The sequence below is a fragment of the Tursiops truncatus genome, chromosome 17 (genome assembly GCF_011762595.2).
Source record: "Tursiops truncatus isolate mTurTru1 chromosome 17, mTurTru1.mat.Y, whole genome shotgun sequence".
Taxonomy (NCBI): domain Eukaryota; kingdom Metazoa; phylum Chordata; class Mammalia; order Artiodactyla; family Delphinidae; genus Tursiops; species Tursiops truncatus.
The window spans coordinates 78,297,960-78,317,264 of NC_047050.1; the positions used below are offsets into that span (position 1 = coordinate 78,297,960).

At 48.9% G+C, this 19,305-nt stretch overlaps 1 protein-coding gene across 2 annotated transcripts; it reads right to left on the reverse strand.

The window, feature by feature from the left end:
* Positions 1-324: 324 nt before the first annotated feature.
* On the reverse strand, positions 325-16,550 carry ZNF16 (zinc finger protein 16). 2 transcript variants are annotated; one of them, XM_019937291.2, is made up of 3 exons: positions 16,302-16,550; positions 13,097-13,301; positions 325-2,542 (listed from the first exon to the last, which is right to left on the reverse strand). In XM_019937291.2, the coding sequence occupies exons 1-3, from the start codon at positions 16,533-16,535 to the stop codon at positions 777-779; spliced, it is 2,205 nt and encodes a 734-aa protein (XP_019792850.2). In that variant the 5' UTR covers positions 16,536-16,550; the 3' UTR covers positions 325-776. The 2 variants fall into 2 exon arrangements, with proteins under 2 accessions (XP_019792850.2, XP_033699115.1); XM_033843224.2 differs by having other exon boundaries at positions 16,271-16,441.
* Between the last annotated feature and the right edge of the window lie 2,755 nt (positions 16,551-19,305).

Genomic DNA, 19,305 nt, shown 5'->3' on the forward strand with positions numbered 1-19,305 from the left:
ATGTCTGATGATGGACCTGGGAAAAAACAGCCTGGGAGCCTGTGGGGTGAACAGGAGGGGCATGGAGAGAATGGACCTCTGTGGGTGAGGCCAGGACTGGAGCTTGGGAAAGAGCCTCACGTTTAATTGTGCTGCAGCCCTGAGTGGCCACGGGGGCCTGAGGCACAGCAGAGTGAGAACACACGACCTCAGACTGCAGGCAGGCACCAAGGAAAGGGGGCAGTGGGGGAATCCCATTATGCGATGGGAGGGAGAGGGGTGAGGAGTTGGTGGTGATGAGTATGCACCACCTCTGGGAGAGGGTGACAGCAACCAGACCTGAAACACTCTTGACCTGACTTTATGTAAACAGAATGCCAACTGCAGCCATTGACAGCGAACTCAGTTCTTATGACTAGTGACAAAACAAAAGAAGTGCTGTGGTCATATCTCACACTGAATGTCAGTCTACTTCCTTGGTTATGTTCCGTTACAGTAATAAACTCTCTTCCTAAGTATGCAGCCTCTATAATCTTTTCCCTTCTAACAAATACGGCAGTCTGATAACAAACTGGAAAAGCAAACCGAAAAGAAATGAGGTCACACACAGTAGGAGCAACGGCAGGGGAGTCGGGGGAGGAGCCTGTCTCACAGGAGGGTCTCTGGTTTGTGGACAATGGCCTCTGTGGGCAGTGGCTATGGAGTGGAGGGAATGAGAGAGCCCAGCTCAAGTGTCGGGATGGGAGAGGCTGGGACATTGCCAGGGGAGTCGGGGTGGAGCCTCATGCGGTTTCTTTTCACTCCCTGGTGTGAACCAGCTGGTGCTTGACCAACTTTGACCGCTGGCTGAAGGCTTTCCCACAAGCTGTGCAGTCATAGGGCTTCACCCCAGTGTGAATCCTCTGGTGCTGGATGAGGACCGAGCGCTGGCTGAAGGACTTCCCACACTCACTGCACTGATAGGGCCTCTCGCCGGTGTGGATGATCTGATGCTGAATGAGGTGCGAGCTCTGGCTGAAGCCCTTCCCACACTCGATGCACGCGTAGGGCTTCTCTCCAGTGTGGACTTTCTGGTGGTGGATGAGGTTTGAGCTCCGGTTGAAGGCTTTGCCACACTGGTTACACTCGTGGGGTTTCAACCCATTATGGATCCTCTGATGCTGAATGAGAGTTGAGCTCTGGCTGAAGGTCTTCCCACACTCAGTACATTCATAGGGCTTCTCTCCAGTGTGAACTCGCTGGTGCAGGATGAGGTTGGAGCTGCGACCGAAGGTCTTCCCGCACTCGCGACACTCATAGGGCTTGTCGCCCGTGTGCACACCCTGGTGCTGGATGAGCGCAGAGCTGTGGCTGAAGGCCTTCCCACAGATGCTGCACTCATATGGCTTCTCTCCCGTGTGGATGATCTGGTGCTTTCTGAGCACTGAGCTGTAGCTGAAGGCCTTCCCACACACACCGCACACGTGAGGCTTCTCTCCAGTGTGGATTCTCCGGTGCTGGATGAGGCTTGAGCTCTGGCTGAAGGCCTTCCCACAGTCACTGCACTTGTAGGGCTTCTCCCCCGTGTGGACCCTGTGATGCTTAATGAGGTTGGACACCCGGCTGAAGGGTTTGCCGCACTCGCTACATGCATAAGGCCTCTCCCCGGTGTGGACCCTCTGGTGCTTCCTCAGGTGTGAGCTCTGGCTGAAGGCCTTCCCACACACGTCACACTCGAAGGGCTTCTCCCCTGTGTGGACCCTCTGGTGTTTGATAAGGTTGGAGCTCCGCCTGAAGGCCTTCCCGCAGGCGTTGCACACGTATGGCTTCTCCCCGGAGTGGATTCTTTGATGCTGGATGAGGTTGGAAGTCCTCCTGAAGGCCTTCCCGCACTCACTGCATTCGTAGGGCTTCTCGCTCACATGGGACTTCTGGTGCTTTTTAAGGCTGGAGCTCTGGCTGAAGGCCTTTCCACACTCAGTACACATGTGTGGCTTCTCTCCGCGGTGGGTAAGCCGGTGCCTGAGGAGGTCTGAATGTGTGCTAAAGGGCCTTCCACACTCATTACATATGAAGGACTTCTGTCCAGTGTGCGCTGTCTGATGCTGAATAAGATCGGGGCCTCCTTGGAAGGTGTTCCCACACTCGTTGCATATGAACGGGCTTTCGGCTGCGTGAAGCCCCTCACAGCTGATTAGGTCCATGTTGCGTGGGAAGCTCTGGCCATGCGTGTCGTGTGGATGTGGCCTCTCTTCTGCAGGGGCTCCCTGACGTGCCACTGGGCTTGGGCTCAGACTGAAGCCTCTTTTGACCTTGTCACAGTCCACCTCTTTCTCTCCTGAGGAGCTCCTGAGAAGCACTTGCACTGGTGTGAAGTCCCCCTCCCAGCAGGGGGACTGTGCCTCTCTCTCATCCTCAGGGACCTCCCAGTCTCTTTCTAATGCACCGTCACAGAGCTCTCCAAGCTCAGGCGTCTGGGAAACATCACTGGCGTGGTTTTCTGATGTTTCTGCCTGTGATTCCAAATCCTCAGAAGCTTCTTCCTTCTGAAGAAACTCCTTGCCCTCAGTCCTGGGGTCCCAATCTGAAATGACAAACAAGAAGTCACATGGAAGGAAACAGGGAAACACAGACAAGTCTGGGAGCATGGGACCCACGGTGCGTGGTGGTCCCAGGTCTCTTGAGGGGACTGTGAGGGGCTGGCAGAGCTGAGGGGACCAGGCTGCACAGCAACTGAAAACCAACCCTAACCTGACCCCCAGACCCCACATCTCAGGAAAGCACCTGCAGTCTCCCGACTAAGGCCACCCAAAATCCTGGCCTGAGTCGAGGCAGTCCCTTGGCTGTCCTTCCCCTGACCCACAGCAGGCCATCAGCAGGTCCTGTTGGCTTTACCTCAGAGCATGTCCCAAACCCAGGCACTCACCCTCCCACCTGTTCAAGGAAAACACAGCTCCCTGCACGTTGCATTGCTAGACATTCTACCTGCCTCCTGTTCCAGATGCACAAGCCTGGAGTTGGCTGCTTGGCCCAGCTCTCATTCTCTGGGCGCCCACCACTGGCTTCACAGGTGTGGGCCTGGGCCCAGGCCAGAAGGTGCAGGGCCCGTTCCCTTCAAGGAAGCAGAACTGGCTCCGACTGCATGGTGATGACTCTGGAATGTCAGACTCCATCCCACTTGACAGAGAAGGCTTCAGCGACCGTGCCCCATTTGCCAAAGCAACCTGTACCTCTCGGCACCTGCACTGTGACTGCACTTTGTTAGCTGGTACCAGGGCTCAGCTGCTGCATCCATCCTTCCGTGACAGAGACGTGCACAAGGCTGCTTGTCACATTGGGAGGCACCCCCTTTTTCACACCTGAAGGACAAGGAAACTCTGCTCTACTGGATCTCTCTCTCTCGTTATACCTGAGACATCCAGGCCAAACCACCCTTTGCTCCTGCCTGGATGGGGAGTAGCTAACCTGGCCTCCCACCTTCCCCTCCCGCCCACAGCAGTCTGGTGACAAGAGCACTTTGACAACCTCCCCCCTCTGCTCCCGCTTCTCCTGAGCAGGAGGGACCCGCTCCCCTTGGGGTCTGCCCTCCCCGATGGTCCTCATGCTCCCTCCTTCCCTTCCCTTCTGCTGGTCTTGGCTCAATCACCTCACGGGAGAGGACTTCTCTGACCACTGCCCCCAACAGGGCTCTGTGTCCCCAGGCTGTCCCCTCCCTACCCCCAGCCTCCTTGGGCCTGCTGCCCTCTGACCTACCCCTCAGCTCAAGACAACTGCCTCTCCCCACCTGGAACTTCAATCTACCACCACAATAGCAGTCTGTCTCCCCCACCCCAACTGGAGGCTTCTGTTATGCTTGGATCTCAGTGCAGACCCAGCTTGGCCATACGCTCAGCCTGTTTGCCTACCATGCCCATGTGCCTGGTGGTGACAATTCACATTCTGGTCACCTGACCCACGGCCCAGCTGGAAGCCCCTGCATAGAGTCTCTGCCAGGACCCCCTCCTTGGAGCTTGGCCATGTGGCCAGCACACAGATGCAGGCACCGTGCTTCGCCTTCCTGCTGACCCTCATGCAGGCCTGTCATCGCTCGCTGCACGCGGGCTACCATCTTCTCCCAGAGCCCCAGCCCCTGGGCACCTGTGGTAATGTCCACAGGCCGCTGGACTGACTGACGGTGGTGGGGGGAGGCACAGTGAGGGCTGCAGGACAGACAGGGAGGTCACTGGAGGAAACAAGGGTCTGGATGGGATGACACAGGGCTCACTATGTCCCCTGCTGCACCCCATGACTGATCCGGGGGGCTCCACCCTCTCCTGGTTGCGTGTGGGGAAGGGACGGAGCTTTTCCATAAAGGGTCAGAGAGGGACCATCTTGGACTTTGTGGCTGCACGGTCTCTGTCATATGGTCTGCTTTGTTATAATCCTTAAAAAACCTTCAACCGTTCTTTGCTTGCAGGCCCCAAACAACTGGCTAGCTGGATCTGGCCTGTAGGCCATGGCTTGCTGAACCCTGACTGAGGTAAGGTCATTACTGTGCTCAGGAAGCGGTGGCAATAGGAACTGGTTTTTGAGCCAGAGCTACTGTCGACCTGGAAGAAGTTTACTGAGACAGGAAACAAGAGCGAGTGAGGTGAGGATGATGAGAGGGCATTTTTGATTTGCTAAACTGGATACAATTCTCCTCTGCAACATAAGAACTATTGGAAAAATAATGAAAGTTCCTCTTTTGAAAGGAAATATAAAGTCATAGAAATATGGCTTCCCTTAAGAAAAATCTTTTTAAAAAATTGGGTTTAATGGTGAAGGAAAAGATTTGAAAACAAATACACTTGTTTGCACTGTCTGTGTTGCCCCCACAAGTGTGACACCAAATGGAGAAAAGGGTGAAGACTCTGAGCCCTTCCAGCACACAGCAAACCTGTTAGACTTCCTGAGAGACAACACTAAAGACCTTTATGATTAGTTGCTTCCATGTTTGTGAAAAAGTACCCGTCAAAGCCACACTTGTGAGCGCCACATGTGGCTGTGGCTGTTGAGGGACAGAGCTGTGGCTCTCCAGTGCTCACCCTGCCGTCTGCCACACAGACCCCAGCGGCACCACAGACTCGGGTGGGGGCTCCGTTAGTCTCCCATCTCCCACAGGGGCTCTGTTTTCATTTTACTTAATAGTTTGTTGAGGTGAAATTGACAGACAAAAATTAACTGTTTGAAATGAGCAATTCAGTGGCATTTAGTGCACTTACAATGTTGTGTGATCAACATCTTCATCTTGTCCCAAGACATTTCCATTACCCCAAAGCCCCTATGCACTAGTTTATCTCCATATCTCGTGGCCCCCAGCTCCTGGTAACCACAAACCTGCATTTTGTCTCCATGGATTTACCTACTCCTGACATCTTATATGAATGAAATCATATGATTATGTGACTTTTGAGGCACACTGCAGCAGGTGTAAATGAGGGAGCTTCACTCCCTTTTTTGACTGAATAATATTCCATGGTGTAGATAAAGTACATTTGGCTTATACATTCATCCAGTGATGGATGTCTGGGCTGTTTACACCTCTTGGCTATTGTGAATAGTGCTATGAACACGATGTACATGTACTTGTTTGGGTATCTGCCTTGAATTCTTGGTGCATATATCTAGCAGTGGAATTGCTGGGTCATATGGTAATGCTATGTTTAAACTTTCAAGGAACTGCCAAATTGCATTCCAGAGTGGCTGCACCATTTTACATTCCCACCAGCAATGTATGAGGGTTCCAGTATCTCGAAATCCTTGAAAGCACTTGTTATTTATTTACTTTATTATTACAGCCATCCTAGTGGGTGTGAAGTGGTAATCTTACTCGGGTTATTTATTTATTTTTTCTTGCGGTATGTGGGCCTCTCACTGTTGCGGCCTCTCCCGTTGCGGAGCACAGACTCCGGACATGCAGGCTCAGCGTCCATGGCTCACGGGCCTAGCCACTCCGCGGCATGTGGGATCTTCCCGGATCGGGGCACGAACCCGTGTTCCCTGCATCGGCAGGCGGACTCTCAACCACTGCGCCACCAGGGAAGCCCCTTACTCGGGTTTTGACTTCATTTCTCAAATCACTGATGAATTTGAGCATCTTTTTGTTTACTAGTTGGTCATTTGTATATTTTCTTTGGAGAAATGTTTATTCAAGTCCCTTGCTCACTTAAAGAGTGGCCTGTTTGTCTTTTGTTGTTGAGTTGTAAGAGTCCTTTATATATTCTGGGTACTAGACCTTTGCCAGATATACAATTTGCAAAGATCTTCTCACATTCTGTAGGATGTCATTTCACTTTTTTCATAATGTCCTTTCATGCCCCGAAGTCTTTAATTTTGATGAAGTCCAATTTACCTTTTTCTTTTGTTGTTCATGCTTTTGGTGTTGTATCTAAGAATCCACTGCCAAACTCAACGTTATGAAAATGTAATGTTTTCTTCTAACAGTTTTATGATTTCAGTTCCTGAATTTGGTAGTTGGATGATTCTGAGTTAATTTTTGCATATGGCATGAGGTAGGGAGCCAAGTTCACTCTTCTGCACATGGAAATCCACTTGTCCCAGCATCATTTATTTAACAGAGTTCTCTCTCTTCACTGAATGGTCCTGACACACTGGTTGAAAATCAATTGGCCTCAGATGTATGGGCTTACTTCTAGACTCTCAATTCTATTCCATTGTTCTGTACGCTTATCCTACGTCAGTACCAAACTGTTTTGATTACTGAAGCTTTGTAGCAAGTTTTGAAACTGGGAAAAATGAGTTCTCTGACTTTGTTCTTTTGCAAGCTTGTTTTGGTTATTTGGGGCCCCTTGAATTCCATATTAATTTGAGGACTGACTTTTCCATTTCTGTAAAAAGGCTGTTGGAATTTTGACAGGGATTGTATTGAATCTGTAGGTTGCTCTGGATAGCACTGACATCATAACACTATTAAGACCGAAACATGGACATGGCATGTCTTTTCAATTATTTAGGTATCCTTTCTTTTTTTTTTTTTTAAATATATAAATTTATTTATTTACAGCTGCATTGGGTTTTTGTTGCTGTGTGTGGGCTTTCTCTAGTCGCGGTGCATGGGCTTTCTCTAGTTTTGGTGAGCGGGGACTACTCTTCGTTGCAGTGCATGGGCTTCTCATTGCAGTGACTTCTCTTGTTGCAGAGCATGGGATCTAGGTGCGCAGGCTTCAGTAGTTGTGGCATGTGGGCTCAGTAGTCGTGGCTCGTGGGCTCTAGAGCGCAGGCTCAGCAGTTGTGGCACATGGGTTTAGCTGCTCCGTGGCATGTGGGATCTTCCTGGACCAGGGCTTGAGCCTGTGTTCCCTGCATTGGCAGGCAGATTCTTAACCACTGCATCACCAGGCAAGTCCCAGGTATCCTTTAATTTCTTTTGGCGATGATCTGCAGTTCTCCGCCAACACATCTTTCACCCACTTGTTTAAATTTATTTGTAGATTTTTTTCTTTTTGATGCTATTATAAATGAATTGTTTTAATTTCCATTTCAGATTGTACATTGTTGGTGTACAGAAGCGCAACTGATTTTGTGTGTTGACTTGTACCCTGCAACTTTGCTGAATTCATTTATTAGCTCTAGTAGCTTTTTAATGGATTCTTTGGTATTTTCTATATATAGGATCATGCCTTAGGCAAACAGAGGTAGTTTTATTTCTTCTTTCCCAATCTGAATGACTTTTATTTGTTTTTCTTGCCTGATTGCTCTGGTTACAACTTCCAGTACAATACTGAATAGCACAGGTGAAAGCAGGCATATTTTCCTGATCTTTGGGGAAAAGCTTTTAATCTTTCACAAATGTATATGATGTTAGCTATGGGTTTTTCATGAATGCCTTTATCATGTTGAGGATGTTGCCTTGTACTGAGTTCCCTCAGTGTTTTTATCGTGAAAATGTATTTGGTTTTATCAAATACATTTTTTTGCATCAATTGAGATGATTATAGCTTTTCTCCTTCATTCCATTAATGCAGTAAATGACACTGATTAGTTCTTATGTTGAACCACTCTTGTATTCCTGGGTTACATCTCACTTGGTCACAGGATATAATATTTTAATGTGCTGCTGGATTCAGTTTGCTAGCATTTTGTTGAGGGTTTTGCATATATAGCCATAAAATGTCAATATATAATTTTCTTTTCCTGTGATGTCTTTATTTGACTTTCCTTTCTCTTCTATAGTTTGGAGGAGTTTGAGAAAACTTAGTGTTAATCCTTCTTTAAATGTTTGTTAGAATTCACCAGTGAAGCCACTTGGTCCTGGATGTTTGTTAGCTTTTTTCTTTTTTTTTGTTTGCGGTACGCGGGCCTCTCACTGTTGTGGCCTCTTCCATTGCGAAGCACAGGCTCCAGACGTGTAGGCTCAGCAGCCATGGCTCACGGGCCCAGCCGCTCCGCGGCATGTGGGATCTTCCCGGACCGGAGCACGAACCCATGTCCCCTGCATTGGCAGGTGGATTCATAACCACTGTGCCACCAGGGAAGTCCCTCAGTTTAATTTTTGTAGTGTACCATTTTTTAATTCCTTTTGTGTATATTTTAAAGATATTTTGTTAGTGGTATCATGGGGATTATAATTAATATCTTAACATCCTAAAACAATCTGGTTTGGTTTCCCACCCCCCTCAGCTTTTTTGGTCCCCTGCCCCCAGCTTTATTGAAATATAATTGCCATATAACATCATGTAAATTTAAGGTGTACAATGGGATGATTTGATACATGTATATATGCAAAATGATGACCACCATAGGGTTAGTCAACACATCCATCACCTCACATAGTTACTATTTTGTGTGTATGTTTGTGTGGTGAGAACTTTTAAGATCTACTCTCTTAGCAATTGCCAAGTATACATTATTAACTATAGTCACCATGCTGTACATTAAATCCCCAGAATAGAGCCACTGAGTTTGAACTGTTACCAACTTAGCCACAACAGCATACAAAAACTCTGCTCCTATACAGATATGTTCCCACCTTAATGAGGTTGCTGTCACAAATGTATCTTTATATGCTGTATGTTCAATAGTATAGGTTTGTGATTATTTTTATGCATTTGTCTTTTAAATGATATAGGAAATAAAAAGTGGGTTTATAAACCAAAAATACAATAATACTAGCTTTTACCCTTACCTATGTGGTTAATTTTACCAGAGTTCTTTAGTTCTTTTTTTTTTTTTTTTTTTTTTTGTGGTACGCGGGCCTCTCACTGTTTTGGCCTCTCCCGTTGCGGAGTACAGGCTCCGGACGCGCAGGCTCAGTGGCCATGGCTCACGGACCTAGCCGCTCCGCGGCATGTGGGATCCTCCCAGACCAGGGCACGAACTCGTGTCCCCTGCATCGGCAGGCGGACTCTCAACCACTGCGCCACCAGGGAAGCCCTCTTTAGTTCTTTGTATGGCTCTGAGTTCCTGTCTAATATCTTTTTTTTTTTTTTTTTTTGGCGGTACACGGGCCTCTCACTGTTGCAGCCTCTCCCGTTGTGGAGCATAGGCTCCGGATGCGCAGGCTCAGTGGCCATGGCTCACGGGCCCAGCCGCTCCGCGGCATGTGGGATCCTCCCAGACCGGGGCATGAACCCGTGTCCCCTGCATCGGTAGGCGGACTCTCAACCACTGCGCCACCAGGGAAGCCCTCCTTTTATCTTAATATGTAAGAACCCCTCTGACACTTCTTTTTTTTTTTTTAATATTTATTTATTTGGCTGTATCAGATCTTAGTTGCAGCACATGGGATCTTTCGTTGTGGCATGTGGGCTTCTCTCCAGTTGGGGTGTGCAGGCTCCAGAGCAAGTGGACTCAGTAGTTGCAGTGCGTGGGCTCTCTAGTTGTGGCGCGTGGGCTCCAGAGCATGTGGGCTTAGTTGTCCCGTGGCATGTGGGATCTTAGTTCCCCAACCAGGGATTGAACACATATCCTGTGCATTGGAAGGTGGATTCTTTTTTTAAAATTTATTTATTTATTTATTTACTTATTTATTTTTGGCTGTGTTGGGTCTTCGTTTCTGTCCGTGGGCTTTCTCTAGTTGCGGTGAGCAGGGGCTACTCTTCATTGCGGTGCACAGGCCTCTCTTGTTGCGGAGCACAAGCCCCAGACGCGCAGGCTCAGTAGTTGTGGCTCACGGGCCTAGTTGCTCTGCGGCATGTGGGATCTTCCCAGACCAGGGCTCGAACCCATGTCCCCTGCATTGGCAGGCAGATTCTCAACCACTGAGCCACCAGGGAAGCCCCGGAAGGTGGATTCTTAACCACTGGGCCACCAGCGAAGTCCCTCCCTCTGACACTTCCTACAGAGCAGGTCTATTGGTAATAAACACCCTCAGCTTTTGTTTATCTGAGAATATCTTAACTTTGCCTTCACTCTGAAAGGTAATTTTGCCAGATGTAGAATTCTTAGTTGGCAGTTTCATTCTCCCAGCAGTTTAAATATGTCATCCCACTACTTTCCAACCTCCAAGGGTTCTGATGAGAAACTGGCTGTTAATTTTATTGAGGATCCCTTACACAAGAAGGGTTGCTTCTCTCTCGCTGTCTTCAAGATTCAGTCTTTCGACAATTTGATTATAATGAGTCTTGGTGTGGATCTCTTTGAATTTGTCCTAGTCAGAGTTCGCTGAGCTTTTTGGATGTGTAGGTTCATGTCTTTCATGACATTTAAGATGTTTTGGCCACTATTCAAATATTCTTTCTGCCCCTTTCTCTCTCTCCCTTCTTTCTTGGCCTCCCATATGTGTGTTGGTTCCTTTGATGGTATCCCACAAGTCTGTTAGGCTCTGTTCACTTTTCTTCAACCTTTTTTCTTCCTGTTCCTCAGACTGGATAACTTCAATTGTCTATCTTCAAGTTCACCGATTCTATTGCCTGCTCAAATCTGCTGTTGAAACCCTCCAGCAAACTCTTCATTTCAGTTATTATAATTCTCACATCTAGGACTTCATTTTTTCAAATTTTTGGCTGCACCACGTGGCATGTGGGAGACCAGGGATTGGACCCATGCCCCCTGCAGTGGAAGCGTGGAGTCTTAACCACTGGACCACCAGGGAAGTCCCAGCTCTAGGACTTACACTTTCTTTTTATAATAAATAAAATATAAATTGTATATTTACAATTATCTCTACTGATTTTCTCATTTTGTTCATACATAGTTTTTAGCTCTTTGCCCATGGTTTGTTTCAGATCTTTGAGTACCTTTAAGACAGCTGATTTAGTCTGTCAAGTATCTGTGCTTTTTCAGGGACACTTACGCCAATTAATTTTTTTCCCTTGAATGGGCCAGCCATATTTTCCTGCTTATTTGTATTCTTTATGATTTTTTGTTAAAAACTGGACATTTGAATATTTACTGTGATAACTCTGTAAATCAGTCTCTCCTGCCTCCAGGGTTTGCTACTCTTAATTGTTGGAGGCTCCAGTCACCCGTTCTTTTAGTCACTTTCCAAACTACTTTTGCAAAGACTGCATCCCTTGTCATGTGTGGTCACCAACGTCTCTGTTTCTTTAGCTTGTGTACAGCTACTGTTTGAATGGAGAGTTCCTTGAACACTAACAGTAAAATAAAAATAATACATCTCTCCCAGCCTTTGTGGGTTGGCTCTCCTGGGACACTAACACTATTACTCTGCTGTGGCTTCCTGCTTTCATTAATTTTGGAGATCAGCTACAGGTTATGCTACAATCTTCATAGACCTTTTCTTTCTTTCTTTTTTTTTGTTTTTCATAGGTCTTTTCTTAGCATATATCCTATCCTGGGCAGGTACGTGGCTTTCTAAATTCCCTGATATACAAGGGTGCTTTTGAATGCCCTCATTTCTCCAACTTTCCCTCCTAGGCTTTAGGAGGTCAACTGTACTGTTAACTGATGTCCCAAGTGGCTGTGGGATTTTAGTTCACCTTTCAGTGTTTTTGAGCCCACCACTTTTCTGCTGAGTAAGTTCTGAGTTAGGCAACACAGGGACAAACACTTTGCATTCTTTATCCAACCTCACACAGGTGAGAACAAAGAAAATAATTTCTGAATAAGTTCTGCTCTGCTCCTTCTGGAACCAGGGACCAGGTCCCACACTGGGAACACAGGCTGCTCACTTTCAATATGCTGCTGAACCAGGGAGTGTTTGTAAAGCTTTCCATGTTAAGTTGCCTTTTTCTTGACTCAGCATTTGTTTGGTTGTGTAAACCTATTTTCTAGATTTCTGACAAAGTTGGTCCTGATGGCTTCTACCTGTTTTTGTTTTTTTTTTTTTTTAAATAATTTACATGGAGAAAGGGGTGTTTGGAGCTGCCTACTCCACCATTTTGCTCTATAGCAAAATGGTTTTTAAAACATGAGCTACCATCAATCTGTTTTTTTCCTGGAGCAAGAATCCTGGCCTAACTCACCATTCTCTGCCTGGTATACCCCTGGCCATCTGGCAGCAGGCTTTGTCCCTCAGGGCCACTTCTTTGGCTCTGTCATGTTTTTCATCCTCTATCCATCTCCTCCCTCCAACACACCTAGGACTGCCTTGTGCCATCTCTGCCCTTAGCCCAACCTTCCCTGGCCACACAGGGTCTGAACAGGGTACTCTGCCCAGATGTCCTGAGTATGACAAAAGGTTCCATGTAGTTAAGAGTGTCTTCTTGTATAACAGCCACCATCAGATCCCAGTAAGGAAAGCTAACAGTGAGTAACCATCCTGATCACTGCTGAGAGGTCCACAGAAGAGGTGAGTTAGTGAGTGGTGTGCAAGAAGGACTCTCTGGTATCTGACGGGGATGGGAGCAGCTGGGCAGTGTGAATGGAACAGGGCCAAGGCTTGGATTAGGGCAGAGACCTGAGGGCACGGACTACCACCAGCCTGGTGAGTAAGTTAGGCAGGGCTCAGCTGGTGACCATCATGTCACACCCCTCTATGTCGGTGAGGAAAGCAGTGTCCCACTCAGGGCACCAGGGCAGCCAGGTGCCAGGCCAATTTCCTCTCTTGGCCCCTTGACCTCCAGCCTTGGCCCCTCAAGTCCACAAGGCACTCTGCCCCTAATGGTGACACACAGACCTCCTGAGGTAAGTGCAGGGTGATGTAGACAAAGTCTCCTCAGAACAAGGGCATCAGTGGGGAACTCACACCCAGTACCTGGCTGCTGATGGTGAGGGGGGGTGGCTTCTGGCTCAGCGTCACCACAGCAGAGGGGACCATGAAGTGCAGATCCAGGGTGGGTCACAGCGGGAGCATCACTCACACAGGCCTGTGTTCTGGGGGTCCAAGGAGATGGTCCAGGGACTGAGGGTTCCATTTCTGCCTCTTCAGGGCGTACTCTGAGGCTGGGCATGGCTGGGACCTGGAGACCAGCAAGGACACAGGTGAGTGTGCAGAGGGGATAACTCCAGGGGTTCACCCACCCACCAGGTAGGGGTCACTGCCTTCACCCCTGCAGCCTGAGACCTCTGGAAGGCCTGGTGATTGGTGCCACATTCCCTGATCTTGGAACCAAGGGAAGGGTGAGCCAGCCACGAGGACACAGACTCACAAGCCAGGGCCACAGGTGGGAAATGGTGAGATGCTGACCACAGAGCAAGGTGAGCACACAGTGCCTTGTTGGCACCACCTGGAAGGGCCCAAGCTTTCCCTGATAAGAGGAAAGCAGCTCCCATGGAGCCTGTGCCTGCTGTGGTGGGCTTGTTCCTGACACAATGCCCTGAAGGTGGACCACTGGACCCACTCACGGGGGAACAGCAACTCCAAAGGTTGGGCTGCCAGGGGTAGCCTGAGCTGCAGACATGCACAAAATCATCACAGTGCCACCCTATTGGTCAGCCCTGAGTTGTGTCCCCCTGGCAGCATCCAGAGTGGGTGTTCCCATCCCCAACCTCCTGGGCTGTCCTCCCACTGCACCAGTGGCTCCCTCCCAGACTCCTCATCTCCCTCTTCATGTTGGTGCTCCAGGGTTCACTTCTGTATCTACACCAACTTCCTTGGTTAATCTGTCCAGTCCTGAGGCATCAACATCATTTATCCCGTGAAGACTCTCAAACCTGGGCTCATCTCCAGGTTTAAGTGGTCTCTCTGAGCAAGGGACAGGACATTCCCACCCAGACACATGATGGGTTCCCCACATGGACCAAGTTACTGATTTCCTCCACCCCTCCCACTACCCTGTCTCTGAGCAAATGCACCATGCCCTGCCCAGCAGCCCATCTGGGAGTGGGGCAACATCCCTCCGCCCCTTATTCATATTGTACCATGAGCAGGTACCAGTGACCCGTCTGCCCTTCAGGGGTGGAGAAGATGAGGCAAAAGCCCACTGTAGACACTGCCTGCCAACCCTTGGACTGAATTTCTCCTCTTGGGACACACGCTTTCAGTGTTTCCAAAACACCCACTATATGCCAGCGTCTATTCCAGGGACAATGTGACCATCACCCTCATGGGTTTCAGTGGGGAGACAGATAATAGCAAATGCATCAGTGAGATGGGCAAGTGCTCTGGGCACAGGTAGCAGAGAAGGGGTGGAGCCTGGGGCAGGCGGGCATTTAACCAGGCCCAGAGAAGAGAGGGTTTAGGCCATGCCTGGCTGGAAAAGTAGAAGAAAGCAAGGGTGAGATGGGGCAGAGGTGTGAACAGAGCTCAGAGACAGTTGCTGGGGGACAGACTATAAGAGGTCTTGACTGCCTGGTGAAAGTGAGACATCAGCCACATTTCTACATTGGGAGACAGAACTAATGAAACATCTTAGGAAGAGTCACCTGGCGTGGGCACTCAGAGGGATGGTGCATAAGATTCAAAGCAGGGAAAGCACTGACTCAAGGCACTCATCCATGTAGCAGCAGACAGAGAAGATGATGCTTCCAAGGGGCGAACCTTCACTTTCTTCCAAGGGAAGAGTCAATCATTTGTAACATTTATTCAGTTCATTTTATTTTAAAATCTTCAAGTCATTATCACTGTTTCTGAATAGGGGCACAGTCATATGGCTCAAAATTCAAAAGGTTAAAGAGGACTTAAGGTGAAACATCTCCCAGCCAGCCACACTACTCCTTCCCAGTTTCCAATGTGTCCTTCCTGATTACTCTAAGCTTACACAAATACGTGTGTTTTTTCTTTGCCTTTTTATTATAAATTGTACCAAACTAAGCTCATTTAAAAATTTTTATTTATTTATTTATTTAGGGCTGAGTTGGATCTTTGTTGCTGCACGCGCCCTTTCTCTCGTTGCAGTGAGCGGGGGCAACTCTTTGTTGTGGTGTGTGGGATTCTCATTGCAGTGGCTTCTCTCGTTGCGGAGCATGGGCTCTAGGCGCCCAGGCTTCAGTAGTTGTGGCTCGCAGGCTCTAGAGCGCAGGCTCAGTAGTTGTGGCGCACGGGCTTAGTTGCTCCGCGGCATGTGGGATCTTCCCAGACCAGGGCTCGAAACTGTGTCCCCTGCATTGGCAGGCAGATCCTTAACCACTGCGCCACCAGGGAAGCCCCGAAAACTAAGCTCATTTTACATTTTGTTTTTCTCACTTCAGTATTTGTGGGATCTTGCCCAGGAGGACACAGACTGATCAGTGGTAGCAGACTGCTCCTCCTCACCCATGTCCACATCCTATCCCTAGAACCTACACTACACAGCGAAAGAGATTTTGCAGAGGAAATTAAGTTTACGGGCCTGGATTATCTTGGTGGACCCAACCTAATCACATGAGCCGTTGCTGACTCAGATGCACAGGTCATATGCAAGGAGTGGGGCCTCCAAGAGCTAAGAACAGTCAGCAAGGAAAAAGCAACCTCGGGAATTGGATTCCACCAGTGAGCTTGGAAGCTGAGTCTCCTGGCTAAGGGCTCTACCTGGTACTAAGCAAAGATACAACTGTGAAGACCAGCAGCCACTTGTCCATAGCAGGCGTCCACGGGATGGGCATGACCCAGCCTCAGTCCCACTCCCTTGGGGGAGAATAAATTCCTCCCCATCCCCAGAGTCCCTTCTCCACCTGGAGGGCGAATCCACCACCGACTGGGCCTCCAGGCAGGACACCTGGTGCCAAGCGACAACCCCATTCATTTCTCACCCGGCTCCGTACAGTTCCGACGTTCGCACCAATTCCTGAGGCCCTTCCTCCGCCCCAACCCCGCGCGTCAGAACACTATTCGCGCACACTTGCCCGTCGCACTGTAGCAGCCGCGCCACGCGGTCCCGCAGCCCGGCTCCAGGTCAGGGGTTGCTCGGCTCCGCCGCGCACCCTCTGCAGGGCGCCCCTCGCACGCCCTCCCGGGAGGGGCCCTCGAAGGCTGTGACCCGCCCACGCCCCTTTACGGACCCCCGCGCACCGAGCCTAGGCCTCCCGGGGCCGGCACCCACCGCGGCGGCATCGGAGTGACGAGGGAGCGCGGTCAGCAACGCCGAAACGCCACCACGGCAATCGCCAACTCCGGGAGTGGCTCCGGGAACAGAGCAAGGCCGCGGGGCCCAGGCCACTCGGCCCTTAGGCGGACCCCGGAAGTCCCGCTCCGACTTCCGGCTCGCGGACCCGCCCAGCCCAGCGCAGTGTGGCCGCTCTAGACCGCGGGAGGACGAGCGACTCGGTGGATCCATACTTGACCCGCGCGAGGTGCCAGGAGCCGCCGGGAGCCCCGCGATCAGAGTCGGTTCGTGCAACTAACCAGGGTGGCAACTACCTAAAAAAAGACAAGCGATTATAAATGCAGGGAGAACTAGGGACTTAGATACACAGGTACCTAGAATCGGAACAGGTTTTGCTTGATAAAAACAGGATGATGCACGTGGAAGAAACTGAATCCCTCAATCAGTAAATGATTCGACAGATAGATGGGAAAATCTCAAATTCCTTAAGTGGGACTGTCCATGAAACATTTACAAAAATTGATTATACAGTTAGACATAAAGAATACAAATATTTTAAAGTATGCATTTTAAACTACCAAAATTAGAATAGAAATACATAATAAAAAGTTGACTCCCAAAACTCTTTAACTATTGGAGTTTACGAAACGCTATCTACATAACCTTTGAATCAAAAATGATACTAGCTGGAAAATTGCAGACTATTTATAAAGCAATGAAAAGCAAAACACTTAATTCTCACACCTACGGAACCCAGTGTAAAGTGTAAAATATATAATATCCACTGAATATTTTCAGAGAAAAATATATATGACTATATCGCCTTAAATACTTTTTCTTTATTAAAGAAGACAAAAGCATTTATCCTCAAGAAGTTAGAAAAAGGAGCATTTCTCCGAACCAGCAATAACCAATCAGATAATGTAACAAAAATGAAATGTCTTGGGACTTCCCTGGCGGTCCAGTGGTTAAGACTCCATGCTCTCAATGCAGGGGGCCCGGCTTCGACCCCTGGTCAGGGAACTAGATTCCGCATGCCGCAACTAAAAAAAGGTCCCGAGTGCCGCAACTAAGACCCGGTGCAGCTAAATTAACAAATATTAAAAAAAATGAAATATCTTCCACAATAGCAACAAAAACTATGAAATACTGGGGAATTAACAAAGAGCACTCAAGTTTGTACGGCAGGTTCCCCTATGCAGTGACCAGGGACCGGCGTTCCTTGGCTGAGGATTTTCCGCTTGCTGACTCGGAGGGGAAGAGCAGAACACATAATAGGGATAAGAAGCTGCTTCTCCCAGTCTTCCCACGTGGCCGCCTGCTGTAGCAGTATGCAGCCCTTGCCAAGAGTACAACCCAAGTCCCATCCCGTCCCTGATGCAGCTCAGGTGAGTCCCTCTGGACAAGGTGCAGCCTCTCCACCAGGTCGTATAACTAAAGGGCAAGTTGCCTGCCCCCTGACACCCAAGTTGCAGTGTGGAGAAAGAGGATGGGAAACACAGCAGTGTCCAAACTATGCTGGCTGGGTCCGAAGAAAAGTCTGATGTGGGGTTGTTGTGCACACTGTGTAGATATTTTATTTTTTAATATTTATTTATTTATTAGAAAAAATCTTTTGGCCACGCTGTGGCATGTGGGATCTTATTCCCCAACCAGGGATCGACCCTGCGCCCCCTGCATTGGAATCGTGGAGTCTTAACCACTGGACTGCCAGGGAAGTCCCTGTAGATATAAATATATATATATTTATATATATATATATAACATATATATAATATATATAAATACATATATATAGAAATATATAAATATATATATTTCTATATATATATTTCTAAATAAATTTATTTATTTATTTTGTCTGCATTGGGTCTTCGTTGCTGCGCGTGGGCTTTCTCTAGTTGCGGCAAGCGGCGGGGGTTACTCTTCGTTGTGGTGCTTGGGCTTCTCATTGCGGTGGCTTCTCTTGTGGAACAAGGGCTCTAGGCACGCAGGCTTCAGTAGTTTGGGCACATGGGCTGAGTAGTTGGGGCTCGCGGGCTCTAGCGCACAGGCTCAGTAGTTGTGGTGCACGGGCTTAGTTGCTCTGCGGCATGTGGGATCTTCCCAGACAAGGGCTCGAACCCATGTCCCCTGCATTGGCAGGTGTATTCTTAACCACTGCACCACCAGGGAAGTCCCTGGTAGGTATTTTAAATGCAATGATTTCACACGTGTAAGTGACTTTAGCCCTCATCTCTGTGCAGGGTGTGCAGAATCTCCTGTGGGCAACTCCACATGAGTGCTGGAGCCCCTCTCCCTGGCAGGGAGGAGCTCCAGGACAGCACCCGGTACCCAGACTCAACTCCAGGAGGAGCTCTATGGGCCCTGGGCCTCATCAGGTCTGACTTGGCCCTCCGGGGGCCTTCCTTGTCCATGACCCATCCTCTTGCCCACCTGCGGAGGGAGGTGATAGGCTGCCCTGGCTGGGACTGTCCAGATTTACAGGGGCCTCCTCATTGACAGTTGGAAGCCTGGGTCAGCTTCTTGTCTGCATACTTCCATTTAGTTCCACATGCAAAGGCCCCACCTAGTCACAGGTTAAAGCCCGAGGTCCCTTGTCTTTTATTTATTTCCCTCTATATGCTTGTCCTCCTCCTCTCTCTCTCCAGCTCAAGGTACCTTGAGACCACCTGCAATGCCAGGCCTGCTTACGAGACTTGGTCAGCACAAATCACAGGCCATAGGCAGAGGGAAACTCCCCTTGTCCATCTCTGCTCTCCTCCACCTGTGCCTCCATCTGCCTTCCTGCAGCCTGAGTCTCTCTAGGGGGGCTCTTTTGAAAGTGGCAAGAAGTAACCAACACTTGCCAACATTCCAAACAATTCTGAAACAATTTCTCTAGGGTTATAGTTTTAGTCACACGTTGTCTACTCCTAATACATCATAAGCAAGGGTCATACCAAATACTTTTCCATGCATAGCAAGGGTCACCAGCTTTCTACCTGTAACACCTCTGCCC

Coding starts and splice junctions, on each gene's coding strand:
- ZNF16 (XM_019937291.2), bottom strand. CDS start 16,535: ATGGATCCACCGAGTCGCTCGTCCTCCCGCGGTCTAGAGCGGCCACAC. Junction 13,302..16,301: donor GTCACTCCGATGCCGCCGCG/GTGGGTGCCGGC, acceptor GCTGGTCTCCAG/GTCCCAGCCATGCCCAGCCT. Junction 2,543..13,096: donor CCCTCACCATCAGCAGCCAG/GTACTGGGTGTG, acceptor TTGTCATTTCAG/ATTGGGACCCCAGGACTGAG.